This window comes from Kwoniella mangroviensis (assembly GCF_000507465.2).
Source record: "Kwoniella mangroviensis CBS 8507 chromosome 1 map unlocalized Ctg01, whole genome shotgun sequence".
Lineage (NCBI taxonomy): Eukaryota > Fungi > Basidiomycota > Tremellomycetes > Tremellales > Cryptococcaceae > Kwoniella > Kwoniella mangrovensis.
The window spans coordinates 10,189,173-10,202,736 of record NW_027062533.1 but is presented as its reverse complement, the minus strand read 5'-3'; the positions used below and the strand labels follow the sequence as shown (position 1 = coordinate 10,202,736).

Here is a 13,564-nt window from a genome sequence, read left to right as displayed (position 1 = left end):
ACACCAGTCAAACTCAAAAACCATATGACTAATATTGTATCATTACTCTACTCCTTCTAACCGCCTGTCGACTACCTCTTCTAACAGTTGTACTTCATCGCTACAAACCAAATAATTCTTGAACAACATGTCATCCATCGGACTTAATCTCACTAACAATTATTCCCTCTATGCCGTTCCTGTAGCTTGGGCCGTAGCGTACGTACATATTCACTACCATTGTACGCGTGGAGCGGAAGCTGATGATAATCTTGGTTATATAGTGTCGCACCCCATTTCTATGCTATAGCGTTGTACAATTCTGAAAAAGCTGCCGGCTCACCTAAATGGGATAACACCGTGTGTGACCGTCTGCGCTTCATCTCTTACACAAACATGACGCTTTGACTGATGATTAATCTTTTCTTCTGGTAGGAACCCAAGAAGAATATCGCTAATATCAAAGATGCAAAGCTTTCACCTGCCTCTCAAGGTAAATATCTGAGAGCCGAAGCTGCCCAGCAAAATGGTTTACAAAATTTGCCTTTGTTTGCTGCTGCTATCGTGAGTGTCACATCATCCCTGAACAGCTTCCGGATAGTGCAGAAGAATAGATAGCTGATGTTATCTTCTCTGTCAAATGGTTTTAGCTCGCTGGTAACTTTGCTAGATTGTCTCCATCAATTTTGAACACTACAGCAGCAGTATACCTCCTTTCCAGAGTGGTGTACAGCTTCATTTACATCAACAACACCTCTGGTACGTTCCCCTCCTTCAGTATAACTGTGATCGAATTGCATACGGAAGTGCTGACATGGTCTTATATGGTTCTGCTCACAGAGCTCTCTGCCAACCTGCGATCAGCAACTTTCTTAACTGGCGTAGCCACCTGGATGTCCCTTTTTGTCAGAGCCGGTAACAAGTTGTTCTGAATGTAAGTAATTACACGAAGCACCTGAAGAGGGGCAGAGATAATAGGCTGTAAATCGCGAGAATCGTAGACATAGTGGAAAGCTAGAAATAGTTATATTATGCATTGAACCATATCGGTTCTTGTGATTCATTCCTGACACTGCAGTATTCTCCATTAACACCGCATCCGCAAAAGTTCGCGCTTCTTAAACGTCTAATCGATTTCCTGTCAATTGACCGTCATTTGGAGCACCGTAATTATCCTTTACGGTATTTTTCCCGGGGAATGACGATATGACGTTGATGTGAGCATCGTGTAACTGTTATGACAAGAGCTGATATCACATTCGTTCCATGAGTAATATTGTCGGGGGGGTGCGATATTAGACAAGCTACAAGCAACATTCACATTTCAATTCAATCTGGTTGTACCATCAATTTGTCCACTCCATAAGCCCTTCATCAGCAAGCAAGATGTCCTACGCTTATCTAGCTTCTACGCCGGGCCTCAAGTTCAATTACTCATTATTCAGCGTTCCAGCAGGATGGGTAGTGGGGTATGTTCTTCTACTTAACAATCTAGGTGTTCCAGTATGAGACTGATCCCTTGATCTACATGTGAATTGTATAGAATGGCTCCCCTCTGGTACGCTATAGGTGCAGCTAATTCCGCTGCTCCTGGGACGTACCAAAATGCAGTATGTGGCTTTGTCTCGATGGTCCATTGTATACTGACTGATTGTTCAATCGTTATAGAATCCCGGTGAAAGCTGGAGCAACCTAGACTCTGCACTTCTATCACAACAGGTAATCTCTTCAGGCCTATACTCGCAATCAGGCATTAGCTGATTGATTGGTTGATTGGTTAGCTCAGAAGAAGGATCAAACGTGCTGTTGCAGCCAATAACAATACTCACGTGTAAGCTTCACCTATCTCTGATCTCTGATCCATTTCATTCCCTTTGTATGAACGTATACTGACCTGGCTTCATTCAGTAATCTGCCTCTGTTTGCAGCCGGTCTAGCAGCAGCCAATGCCTCCCATGTCGATTCTGCATCTCTTCATTTGTACTCGGCTGGATTCCTGATTAGCAGAGTAGCGTATAATCTAGCTTATATCCTCATCGAAGATGGTATGTTATCAACCCCTCTCCCTCTGCTTCCCACTGTTGACGCGTTACTGCATCATAGAGAGCTATTCATGGTTCCGAAGTATCTTCTACTGGTCAGGTGTCGGGTCATGCTTCGCTCTGTACATCAAAGCTGCTCTGAAATACAAGTCGTTGCCTTGGTAGGAACCATCTGCAGGATTGTTTCGAGGCTGTTCATCGTATGCATGTACAAGATACTATTCCTGTTCACCTCATCAGTATACTGTAGCTCGTTACACAGATCAGAGAACCTCCTTTGTACAGAACCAACACTCCGGATTTCCCGGGAGTGATCCACTTCGGCTTGGCGTTCCGAAATGAACATCACACAGTACTCGTGCTGCACCTGCTCCAAGTCTTGTTCATCGATATCTTCTCTTTCGATTGAGCTTGCTTCATCTCTCATTGACCACCTTGAAACAAACGCACATAATGTCATATGCATACTTAGCTTCTACTCCCGGTCTTCAGTATAATTATTCCCTCTATGCTATTCCAGTAGGATGGGTCGTTGCGTAAGTTCAACATCCTCCACCTTCCTCAGCAGACTGGTGGAGCTAAAAGCTATGTGCTTGTACTTGGGTGCATGGAATAGAATGGTCCCATTGTGGTGGGCTGCGCCTATCGCCAATAAGGCTTCCAGAGGTACCTTCGATAATGCGGTATGTACGAGTGTTTTCATAAAGTTGGTACTACTTTGGTGATGGTATTGATTGAAGTCTGTTGACTTGATAGAACCCGAAAGATAGTTGGGCGAATATCGATTCTAAACCTATTCCTCAACAGGTGAGACCCTCTACACGCTCAAGAGAGACCAAGCAAAATACCTGAAAGATTCTGTGTACTGATGTATCACTTGGTGATAGTTGAAAGGAAGGATCAAGCGAGCTATAGCTGCTGAGAACAATACCCACACGTGAGTGTCTATCGACACGTCATCTACACATCCATCGATCAATTCCCAGCATCCCTATACTACCTTGTGTAAAATAGCTGATATTTCATTTGTTGTGCAGCAATCTACCTCTCTTCGCTGCTGCCCTGGTAGCAGCCAATGCCGCACACGTCGATTCTTCCTCATTGCATTTCCATGCATCACTTTGGGTAGTCAGTAGGATAGCTTATACCTTGGCTTATATCTTCATCGAGGATCGTAAGTTCACTCAACACGTAATAGTCTGCAGCTGGATGTGAATCGTCTGAGCGATAGCTGTTATACAAGCTAAAACGTGATTTCTGGTACGGCGGATTAGGTAAAAAATCATTCATCCGTTCAACATTATTCGGTATAGGAATCTATTCTTGTTTCGCCTTGATCATCAAGGCTGCTAAGAAGTACTCGGCTGTACCTTGGTAGATCAAATTATCGAACCCTAACACCAGTGGGGATAGTTGGGCATGTGTATGGAAAAGCAAAAATGGCGGCGCGATGGTACAAATGGAACAGCTGGTTTGCCAGTGTGATCACTAGATTCAAATAGATCCCGCATTTATATCATAGATATTTGTTGGAGATGGATAGATGTTCATACATGATACATTGGAATCAGTTGAAAGGGTATAGACGAATGCAAGGTATATATTTGTACACAGTGAACGATTGAGGTGAAACCTTTTCTTCCCCTTTATTGTATTCTCTCTTCAACTTTGACGTTCAAATCACCATTCACCTGGTCTCCTTTTGGCTCTTGATTTGTCGTATTCTCATCTACATCTGTCTTCGAAGGAAGGATGGGTTGATGTTTCCTATTTGGTAGAGGTACTTCTGGCAATTCTTCTTTCAACGCATCGTGAAGTTGACGTCGGAAGCTCTGTTCAATCGGAAAACAACTGGTCAGCTGCCAGTCATTTAAGTATGTTGAGAGGTGACACGTTTGGATCAAAGACCCACTTCTAAGCCCAGCACTCGCCCTAAAGCATATTGGTTCTCCCCCACAGCCCTGGTCAATGTGTTTTTTGTAAAAACATGTGGATTCTTATACCGGTCTATGTGTCTGAATACTCAATATCACAATCAGCTTTCCCCGCCCCTCATGATAGCAAAGTAGCTAGGATAACGAGTCTGTCTCTACTAACTCTACTATTTGATGGGGCACACTTTCACCCAGCTGTCCGGATATCCTCTCTAAATTGATGAAACCTTGATTCACTTTCATGCTTCAGTAAACGTGCTTGATATCAGCTATCACCTCTCAGTGAAGGAGGGCGGGCGCTAGCTTACAGGTAGTTTGGTACGGCATCTTCCATACCCTGTCCTACATCCCCTGCGCATATTTCAAGCTCGTACAAGTCCTGCGATAATTTCAATAACTGACATTCCAACTCTGCTCTCAAAGACGCTTGATCCATCGGTTCGGCATCGGTGGTCGATGGATGTGGGACCATGCTCGATCCTGGTGTAGGCGCAGGTGAAGGAAGTTGACGAGGTCCTAGGGACATCATGACATGATATGATATGTTGGAAAGATGCAAGAACGACACATAAGATGGCTTTTGCTTTTGTTTTCACACCGCGAGGGCCGAGACGAGAGATGGGTTGGAGGTAAGAAGTGATGATGTCACCAGATGTCACCAGATAACCGTTGAGGGGATTGGCGCCGGTGGTAGGTGAGATGAGATGGTGAGATTAATACAACTGTCACAATCCTCTTCGCGAGACACAATTGGACCAACAAACACGAGAAGAGAAGATGAAGCACGCTCTCTGGTCCCTTCTGGGGCTCGCTGCGGTGGCTCATGCCAGAGTGGTGCAAGATGTATACACGCCGAAGGATATGCTCTTGACTCCTCGACCGCAACCTGCTATAGCTTCGCCCGATGGTACTCACGCCCTATCGGTGGTCGACCAGTGGAATTCAGAGGATGACAAGTGAGCTGGCTCGCTTCTCGCTGAGATAGACATGCTGATATCTCACTTTTACGGTACTAGAATCCATCGTTCAGTCTACCTCTTATCTCTGAACACCACTCATACCCTTCCTCCTTTGTCCTTATTCAACACTTCTCCCGCTCAAGCCTCGCAATTCATATGGCTCGATCATGCTAATCTAGCTTATGTGAATGGTTCTTCGCTCTACTCATACTCGATCGAATATAACGTCACCAGACCTCCTACTACCCCTGCTCCTTCCCCAAAGGAAGTTCTCGCTTTCCCTGGAGGTGTCAATCCCACTGGATTCCAATTTGAACCCAAGAGCGGTACTTTAGCATTCTCAGGTCAAGTCTGGAGAGATTCTGGTGATTTCAGTGGAACCGCTAAGTATGACGCAAAATGGGAAGAGCGAGGTGATTCAGCTTGGGTATATGATGAGCTGTTTGTTAGACATTGGGATGAATGGAGGGTACCAGGCAAAGTATGGACTCTAGGTTCAGTAGAACTTAGCAACAAGGGCGGAGCATGGATAGCAAATGATCATGGAAAGGGAGGACAGTTTGTCAATCTTTTGAACGATACTGGACTAGTGAGCCGCTCATCCTGCTCTGAACTTAAGAAGAACTGCAGCTGATTTGTGTTGAAGTACTCTCAAATGGATCCGATCTCATCATTCTCACTCACTTCCAACACCATCGCAGCAGCTATCAAGACTCCTTATTTGAATTTTGCAACGCACACAAGAGAGGATATATACCTTCTGTCACTATCGGGTCATGCCTCTTCTTCGTCACCCAAGCATCTTACCCCTCATTCACACGGTGCCATCAGCTCTCTTACTTTCTCTCCTGATGGGAAGAAATTAGCTTGGCTGGAGATGAAGAAAGATGGATATGAGAGTGATAAGAGGGTCATTGTCGTTCATGAGGAAGGAAAGGGCATCAAACGGTGGACAGAGGATTGGGACAGAAGTCCTAGTAGCTTGACTGTAAGTAACATTCAACTCCAAGAAGTAGTAGCTAACACAGATGATTTTATACACAGTGGTCGCTTGATTCCAACTCTTTGTACTTCACCGCAGAGCATCACGGTCGTATCCTTCCTTATTATCTCACTCATCCTGATCATCTGCCCACTCCTTTATACTTCAATGGATCGACCACTTCCATCACTCCATTGACAGACCGAACAATTTTGTTATCTCAACAATCACTGACATCTCCTTCGGACGATTTCATCCTCACACTCCCTGATCCAAAGAAGAAACACGGTAAAACATTTGGCTTCGCACCGGATGGAGGGGATAAAGATGAAGATAAACTACCTCATGATTCCCTACGAAGGCTCACAGCTTGGTCAGCGAGGTTCATCAAAGATAGACTAGAAGGTCTTGAAGGTGAAGAATTCTGGTTCGAAGGTGCTGAAGGCAAAGAGGTGATGGGATGGGCAGTCAAGCCTAGAGGATGGGAGGAGGGACAAAAGAGAACCTGGCCCTTGGGTGAGTCAGCTTATCCTCAACTCAGATCGTCTCAGGTTGTCAAAGCTAAACCCGAACTATAAAACTTGATAGCTTTCTTGATCCAGTAAGCCCGTTGCTTGTTATGCGTTTCGAGGCCTGCGAAGTAGCTGACGAGACTAATCGCAGTGGCGGCCCTCAAGGTGCATGGGAGGACTCATGGTCTACTCGATGGAACCCCGCTGTATTTGCATCACAAGGATACTTTGTGATTGCTATCAACCCAACTGGATCTACCGGTTACGGTCAGGACTTTACCGATGCGATACAAGGTGATTGGGGAGGAAGTGAGTTGACTTCCGAAGATGGTGCTGCATCGCTAGCTGACAAAGTGTTTGCAGAACCATTTAAAGATCTTTTAGCGGGGTATCAAACTGCCTTAGCCAAGTATCCCGAAGTAAGCAGCTAAATTGTCGCCTGCTATTGGAAGCAACAAGCTTAACTTTAAAGGTACCTGATAGATCGATCCCGATCGTACGGCCGCGCTTGGTGCTTCCTACGGTGGATATATGATCAACTGGATTAACGGACATAACGATCATTTTGGATTTAAAGCATTAGTATGCCACGATGGTGTATTTGATACTGTCACTACATACTTCTCGACCGAGGTGGGTTTTCCCCATTTCTTACATCAACTGAAATGCTGACTACGACGAATAAACAGGAGGTATGGTTCCCTACCCAGTATGTCGACATGATTTCAGCTTTGTGTCGGATGACATGATGGGACAAGCTGACAATAGTGGTGACAGGGACTTTGCTGGTACACCCTTAACCCATCGAGCTAATTACGAAAGGTGAGTGAGCTCGAAATGTTTTTTTCTGCAGGAGCAGAATCTGATTTTCTTGAATTTGATCTCACTCAGATGGAGTCCTGTCAACCATGCTATCGAATGGACGACTCCCGAATTAGTCATTCAAGGAGGTAAAGGTGCGTTGCCACATACCCCAAGCTGATCCGGAACAGTCACGCTCATTTTTATTCTTTTGACAGACTATCGCTTGGAGAACTCTCAGGGCCTGGGTGAGTTGACAATTCGATTCAAGGATATCTTCGAAATTCCAACTGACGTTTCCTTTCAAAGGTGCTTTCACTGCTCTCCAAACGTAAGTGATAGACTCACTGAACATTGATTCGTCGATGCTGATCATCTATACTTTATATAGCCAAGGGATTCCGAGTAGATTCGTTTACTTCCCGGACGAAAATCACTGGGTAAGCGAGCTTTTCCACGGATCTCATTATCGTCATTCTTTTCCATGTTGCTGATGTACCGAAAACAGGTACTCAAACCGCGTAACTCGCTCAAGTGGCATGTAAGTCATTCATCCTCCCTCTCGATCTGTAGACGGCATCATGTGCTGATCTCCATATGTTGTAGCACGAGGTATTTAAATGGTTACATGAATGGGTAGGAAGAGCCCATGATGATATCGAAGTAATCGAGCTGGACGATATGGGACAAAAGTTCGTCATTCAAGCGTAGGTATTATCGAAAAGTCACAAGCCCTCCAAAACGGGAAGAATGCTTTTGTAATGTGAAATGATTGATGCATGTGGAAATGGACATGGCATGAAGAACGACCTGATTATGTACTCCGATTCAGCATGATACGTGTCTGTGTTCTAACTCTGACTATCTCGATGAATTTCCATTGTTGAGGGAGAGCCAGTATGCCTTGGACTGATCGTCCGTCATTGTCTGTACTCCCATCACGGTACTCATCAACTCAATCTTGCCTCCAATATGGCCCATACGTACGAAGAGGAATCACGTACTGATACCCCACATTTTAGGTCATGGGAAAATCCCTACATGTTGTACAGTGATGAGAGGGAATACTCTATTGATGTGTTCACATGCATGTTCAGCTCACTTCGACGATGTTGCGAGTTATAATTGAAACCTGGCCCAAATCGAAATGCAAGTGGCGAATGTGGCGTTCCGATCAGATGAGGCCAGCACTGAACTGGTAAACCAATACGATAAGCTTACCAGCCTATCGCGTCTGCGATAAGTCCAAGGATTATTAGTCTCTCAAAAAACATGTCAAAAGCATAAACAATTGGAGAACTGACCCACAATCCTTATCCTGTTTTGATTTACCCTTCACCATTGTGGAGAATAAACCCTAGATTTGATCCAACACTTCCGAATTTCATTTTGAGGCGTTTCGCTGTATCAGTGGCGTTTACTCGCTCTGTTCGAGTGATCGTTCCACCTCTGACCTAGGTGAGTACATGGACTGCACCATACTTTACTTGAATCAGCCGAGCATCGGGATCGAACATGGTCTGAATGATGTACTCTGATGCTTCAGGCATGTGCCAGGAGGAGCTGATGTTTGATTGACGATCCCTGCGCCCCTTTAGTCTTTAGTGCCTGAAGTATCCCATCCCATCCGAAACATAAAACATCACGATCAAATACACACAACTACACAGCGTAGATCAGTGCGTAACAATAACGAGAAACGTCAAGATGGTGAAATCTCAAAGATCTTCCACAACGCTATTTCATCAATGGCCCAATAATCATCACAATCACAATCACAACTCACAACCACCTACTACGCCAAGTCATCAGCATCAGCATCAGCCTTCTGGTGGCATCTCGTCGATATCGACACCGTTTCAAGCATTGACCTCGAGGTCTATTCAGCTAAACCAACCCGATGTGAATGTGAATGTAAGCGTGACACCAGGTAGCCGTGCAGTGTATGCACCAGGGTTACAAAATAATAGTCCTACACCAGGATCACCTTCGCAAATTGACCCTTTTGGTTCACAAGTCACTTCACCCGCTCCGATCCAATTGCAAAGTTCGTCAAGACCACCTTCAACAGTTTTGTCATCTGGTGGATCACCATTACCAGGTTCAAATCATAGTGTAGTTACACCTAAGATCATTCTGGCTTCTCCGTCTACAAGCACGATACATTATCTTTTTCCTAGTAGCGATACCAAGAACGGTATCCATCTTTCCACTTCGACGTCCGCCAGCACCAACATAACCCAGGAGCACTCAGGTGGTCTAGGTCAAAGTGATGGTAAACCCTTAAAGAGAGGTCAATCGTTATCAAGAGGCAATTCGGTAAAGTATAGAAAGAACAGCCAAAATATTGATCAACACCAACAATCGCATCGTGAAGTACCGGGACTGAAGAATAAAAGATCACTCCCCACTCCGAATCTGAAACACCAACCCGAGAAAGAAAACTCATCCAATCCCACCAAGGTCAATGGACCAATTGGAGGAGTGAAAAAATCAGATATATCGAAACCTTATCCATCGCTTTCTGACGAAGCTAGAGATTATTCGAAAGGATATTACGACGTAGGGCCAGGCGCAGACATGATGGGTACTCTGAGACGACAACCTGGCATGAATGACCTGATTGGCAAAAATCGAGTGGGATTGGTTGAGAGCCATGATAACATTGTGAAGGGTGGTACTGGAATGAAGAGAAGAGAAAGTATCATATTGAAAGAGATTGAAAATAGACGTGAGAGGAGAGGATGGGAAATTGGAAGTAGAGTGAGTCGATAATCTACAACTTCGGTGTACTTGTCGAATAGCTTACGTTTACTGTACTGTAGCCCGCGCATGGACACGATCCCATAGAACCTACCTCACCAAGTACCAAGACCAAGACTTCTACGAATGTTACCCGTACCCAAATCAGAGGTGCCAATCCAAAACCTTACATTCCACCTATCACCGTCATTCAACAACGGAGACGAAGTCAATCATTGACTTCACCTAGACCCGCACCGTCTCCACCTGCTGATCCTCAGAAATCACCTTTACTCCCCGCACCAGACTTGGGAGATCCACTATCCCTATCTGTCGTCATCCCCAGTCCATCTTACTCTCATCTCGAGTACAGTCCTGCTGGATCCAGTGCAAGTTCCATGTCAAGAAGTCAAAGTAAAAGAGGAGGATGGGGTAAGAGGTCCAGTGCTATCTTCCCTCTTTCCGTTGCGATGTCAAGGGGAGAGACAAGAAAGGGCTTGGGTACTTATGATTCTGCTAAATTGAAAGCTGAACAGGACTTTGAACAGAGGACCATCTGGACTAATAATGGAATGGGAGGTAAAATAGCATCGATAAAACGGTCTGTCTCACTGAGGAAGAAAGATAGTTCAGATGATACCGGAAGGAGGATTCGACCTAGATCCCAGTCACTTACTACCACCAAATCTATCAGAGGATTAGATGAGGCACCGCCATTGCCTTCACCATCTCTGATGAAAGGTGGCTATATCCCATATGGCCAGGAGTATACTTCCGAAGGGTATACAGGGGAATTATCAATCGATTTAGGAAGTAGGTATCATCCTCATCATCCAGATGGATCTTCAACTACATTAGAAATGGATCTTGCTTCTCCTCGATCAGCTGAAACTTCCATCTTTCCCGCTTCCACCCCCACGAGCGCAGAGTACGAAGATCATCATATCTCGAGAAACCATACCGTAATGGGCGATAATGTAATCAGGATCGTAGGAAGACCATTACATCCAGCATTTAACGAAAGTGAAAGTTCGTTATCGATCCTGGCACCTTCCACGGTAGGACTGGGATTCTCTCCTGTCGGGACACCAATGTCACTACCTGAATCCTTGCTTGAAGAGGCGATAGATTTGACCGAGACTGGAAGAAGACTTTCAAGTCCTATGATTGAGGCTGTGATTACACCTCCTACACCACAGAATCAAGGTATATTACCTAAACAAGCCTTTTTGGAACCACATCAACAGCACCATCCTAAAGGTCAACATTCATATAAACACTCTCCTTGCGCTTCACCTTCGGTTGGGTCTAATGGTTCTGGATCGGGTAGTCAGAAAATACCTAGAAGATCGTTGTTATTGGCTCAAAATAGATTCTACATCCCTCCTTCACATGCTAAACCTTCGCCACCGATGCAAGTGGATCCCAAGGATGGAGTGGGAGTGGGGGGAAATCCAGCTTTAAGATCTAGTAAATCCCTTCGACCAGGTATAATGAAAAGAGCCTATACTTCTGGCAACCTTAAAGCTGATGCTAATTGTCAGCCGGGTCCAAGTGAACCTTCATGTTCTACATCTTTTGGAGGTTTGTTAAAATCAGCTTCGATTAGATCAAATACCAATCGATTCTCAAGAATTTCGGAAAATAACGATCAGCAATCACATCAACAACAGCATTATGGGACCGAACGGATTTCATTTACATCATCAATGAGGTTCAAGACACGGCCATTGACTACTTTCTCAATTTGTTCACCATCTGATGCCATCGAACCTCTACCTCAGAGTAACTCGCCTTCACCAGGACTAGGAATGGAAACTAAGGGTCAGACGCCCTCGCAGTCCAAAACATTAAGATCTAATAGATCGTCACCATTCCTGTCAGCGAGTAATTCACTAAGGATAATATTCGGTAAAGATGGATTCGTTGCCAGATCACTCTCACAAGCATTTGATAAAGACCATAACAACCTTCACCATCAATCTCGAGATAGCGTATACAGTGAAAGAGAAAGAGAAAAATCTTCATCCCCTAAATCCAAGGAGGAATTGAAACTTCGAATATCAAGTCCACTTGAAGCTTCACAGAATTCAGGAGGAGTACAAAGCAGATATAGAGCGTTATCACCAGAGTACGAAGAAGAAGCTAGAGAGAAGGGAAGAGATGCAGATAAGAAATGGCGAGAATCGGTATTGCAAGAAGCTCTTAGCATATCTGTATCTAACTCATCTAGTCTACACAAACTCGCCAACTACGATGGGACCGATGGTGGTGCTGTACCGAGGATGGTATCTTCGGGATCGAAAAGTAGATTAGCGATTCCAGATCAACTTTTATCAGCACCCAATATACGTGATTCGACCATGAGTAATGGGACTGATGGATTGAGAGGCATAGGCGAGAGTATGTTGAACTCGAATAACAGTTTGGAAAGTAGTTTGAATCTTAGAGCTGTGATCATGCAAGTTTGCAACGAAAAGGAAAAGGAGAAGGAGAAGGAAACGGGTAAAACTAGGATCTTGGAGGCAGTGGGTAAAGAAGAAAGTATGATTTCAGCTCCGAGCTTGTGAGTTCGATTCTTTCGACTTACATGCTGTACCTGTACCTTACTTGCGATCGCGTTACGTGACTTGCTAATGTATGAGATGATGACCTACAGTTACTCTAACAACGCTTCTACATATTTCGAAAAACCTTCAAACTCCACACGTAGATTGCAAGGTAAAGGTCTACCATCTTCTTTCTCAATAGCCGAATTGACCAAGGGAAAAAGGTCAATATCTAAATCGAAATCGAAACATGAAGCAAAAAGTGATAGATTAAATATCAGACAGATCAGTCAACCTATACCTATGTCAGGCCCTCTAAGTTATAATGATCGGATCAAAACTTTCGATTTGAACACTACTAATCCTGAAGAGGAGATTATGGGACAGTTGGTCGATCCTTCTTTCCAAGATGACACTCGAAGATCCACTAACAATAATGGCATTGGAGGATCCATGAAGGGTAGGAATATATCAGCTAGATCAAGTATATTTGGTCTAAGATCCAACTCAGGATCCAAATCACCTGAACCCTCTTCCAACTCTAGAAGTGGATTTGGGTTATCCTCGAGGTTGTCTCTAAGGAATAAATCCGTAGGAAAGAACGGTATCTCCTCAAATGATTATCCCACCAGCACCAATACTGTTACAAGCAGTAGTATGCGTACCTCATCTCACCAACACCATCATCCAGCAGTAATAGATACCCTCTTAGCTAGAGATGATACCGTCCAAGCAGAACATGTCCATCTCACCACCGGTACAACCAACGATCGAGATAAGTTGCGTAAAGTACTTGAATGGAGGGATGAAGTGGGTGATAACGAGCATTTAGCTAGGTTAGAGCAGAAAATTAGGGGTTTTGTGATTGATGAGAGGGAGAGAGTTAGGGATATAGGAAGGAAGAGTATTGAGGGTTAAGGTGATTGTTGTTGTATATCAGGTTGGAATTTTAGATACAGTGTTAGTGGGCTTGTCAAGGACTTTCATTGTGATATATTATGATTTTAGTAGCTGCTATTGAATATTGTTGGAACGTGGAAGGTCGAATTCGGCCACGGATTGGG

At 44.4% G+C, this 13,564-nt stretch overlaps 6 protein-coding genes across 6 annotated transcripts; 5 read left to right on the top strand and 1 right to left on the bottom strand.

Moving 5' to 3' along the window:
• Window positions 1-127: 127 nt before the first annotated feature.
• On the top strand, window positions 128-911 carry I203_103860 (uncharacterized protein; the record flags this gene model as incomplete). Its single annotated transcript, XM_019147344.1, has 5 exons — window positions 128-198; window positions 264-339; window positions 415-543; window positions 630-738; window positions 820-911. The coding sequence occupies 5 exons, from the start codon at window positions 128-130 to the stop codon at window positions 909-911; spliced, it is 477 nt and encodes a 158-aa protein (XP_019003009.1).
• A 454-nt stretch (window positions 912-1,365) lies between these two features.
• I203_103859 (uncharacterized protein) lies at window positions 1,366-2,186 on the top strand (the record flags this gene model as incomplete). The annotated part of the gene is made up of 6 exons (XM_019147345.1): window positions 1,366-1,448; window positions 1,523-1,589; window positions 1,648-1,698; window positions 1,761-1,810; window positions 1,888-2,024; window positions 2,083-2,186. The coding sequence occupies 6 exons, from the start codon at window positions 1,366-1,368 to the stop codon at window positions 2,184-2,186; spliced, it is 492 nt and encodes a 163-aa protein (XP_019003010.1).
• A 288-nt stretch (window positions 2,187-2,474) lies between these two features.
• I203_103858 (uncharacterized protein) lies at window positions 2,475-3,399 on the top strand (the record flags this gene model as incomplete). The annotated part of the gene is made up of 6 exons (XM_019147346.1): window positions 2,475-2,557; window positions 2,638-2,704; window positions 2,778-2,828; window positions 2,909-2,958; window positions 3,059-3,195; window positions 3,296-3,399. 6 exons carry the CDS (start codon window positions 2,475-2,477, stop codon window positions 3,397-3,399), a joined length of 492 nt encoding a protein of 163 aa, XP_019003011.1.
• Window positions 3,400-3,667: 268 nt separating this feature from the next.
• I203_103857 (uncharacterized protein) lies at window positions 3,668-4,481 on the bottom strand (the record flags this gene model as incomplete). Its single annotated transcript, XM_019147347.1, has 4 exons — window positions 3,668-3,853; window positions 3,934-4,036; window positions 4,119-4,199; window positions 4,264-4,481. 4 exons carry the CDS (start codon window positions 4,479-4,481, stop codon window positions 3,668-3,670), a joined length of 588 nt encoding a protein of 195 aa, XP_019003012.1.
• Window positions 4,482-4,732: 251 nt separating this feature from the next.
• I203_103856 (uncharacterized protein) lies at window positions 4,733-7,920 on the top strand (the record flags this gene model as incomplete). Its single annotated transcript, XM_065517409.1, has 15 exons — window positions 4,733-4,911; window positions 4,972-5,503; window positions 5,561-5,902; window positions 5,959-6,412; window positions 6,541-6,717; window positions 6,772-6,827; window positions 6,892-7,041; window positions 7,098-7,117; window positions 7,186-7,230; window positions 7,300-7,364; window positions 7,428-7,457; window positions 7,519-7,540; window positions 7,601-7,649; window positions 7,718-7,750; window positions 7,816-7,920. The coding sequence occupies 15 exons, from the start codon at window positions 4,733-4,735 to the stop codon at window positions 7,918-7,920; spliced, it is 2,259 nt and encodes a 752-aa protein (XP_065374227.1).
• A 996-nt stretch (window positions 7,921-8,916) lies between these two features.
• On the top strand, window positions 8,917-13,418 carry I203_103855 (uncharacterized protein; the record flags this gene model as incomplete). The annotated part of the gene is made up of 3 exons (XM_019147349.1): window positions 8,917-9,972; window positions 10,035-12,517; window positions 12,611-13,418. The coding sequence occupies 3 exons, from the start codon at window positions 8,917-8,919 to the stop codon at window positions 13,416-13,418; spliced, it is 4,347 nt and encodes a 1,448-aa protein (XP_019003014.1).
• Between the last annotated feature and the right edge of the window lie 146 nt (window positions 13,419-13,564).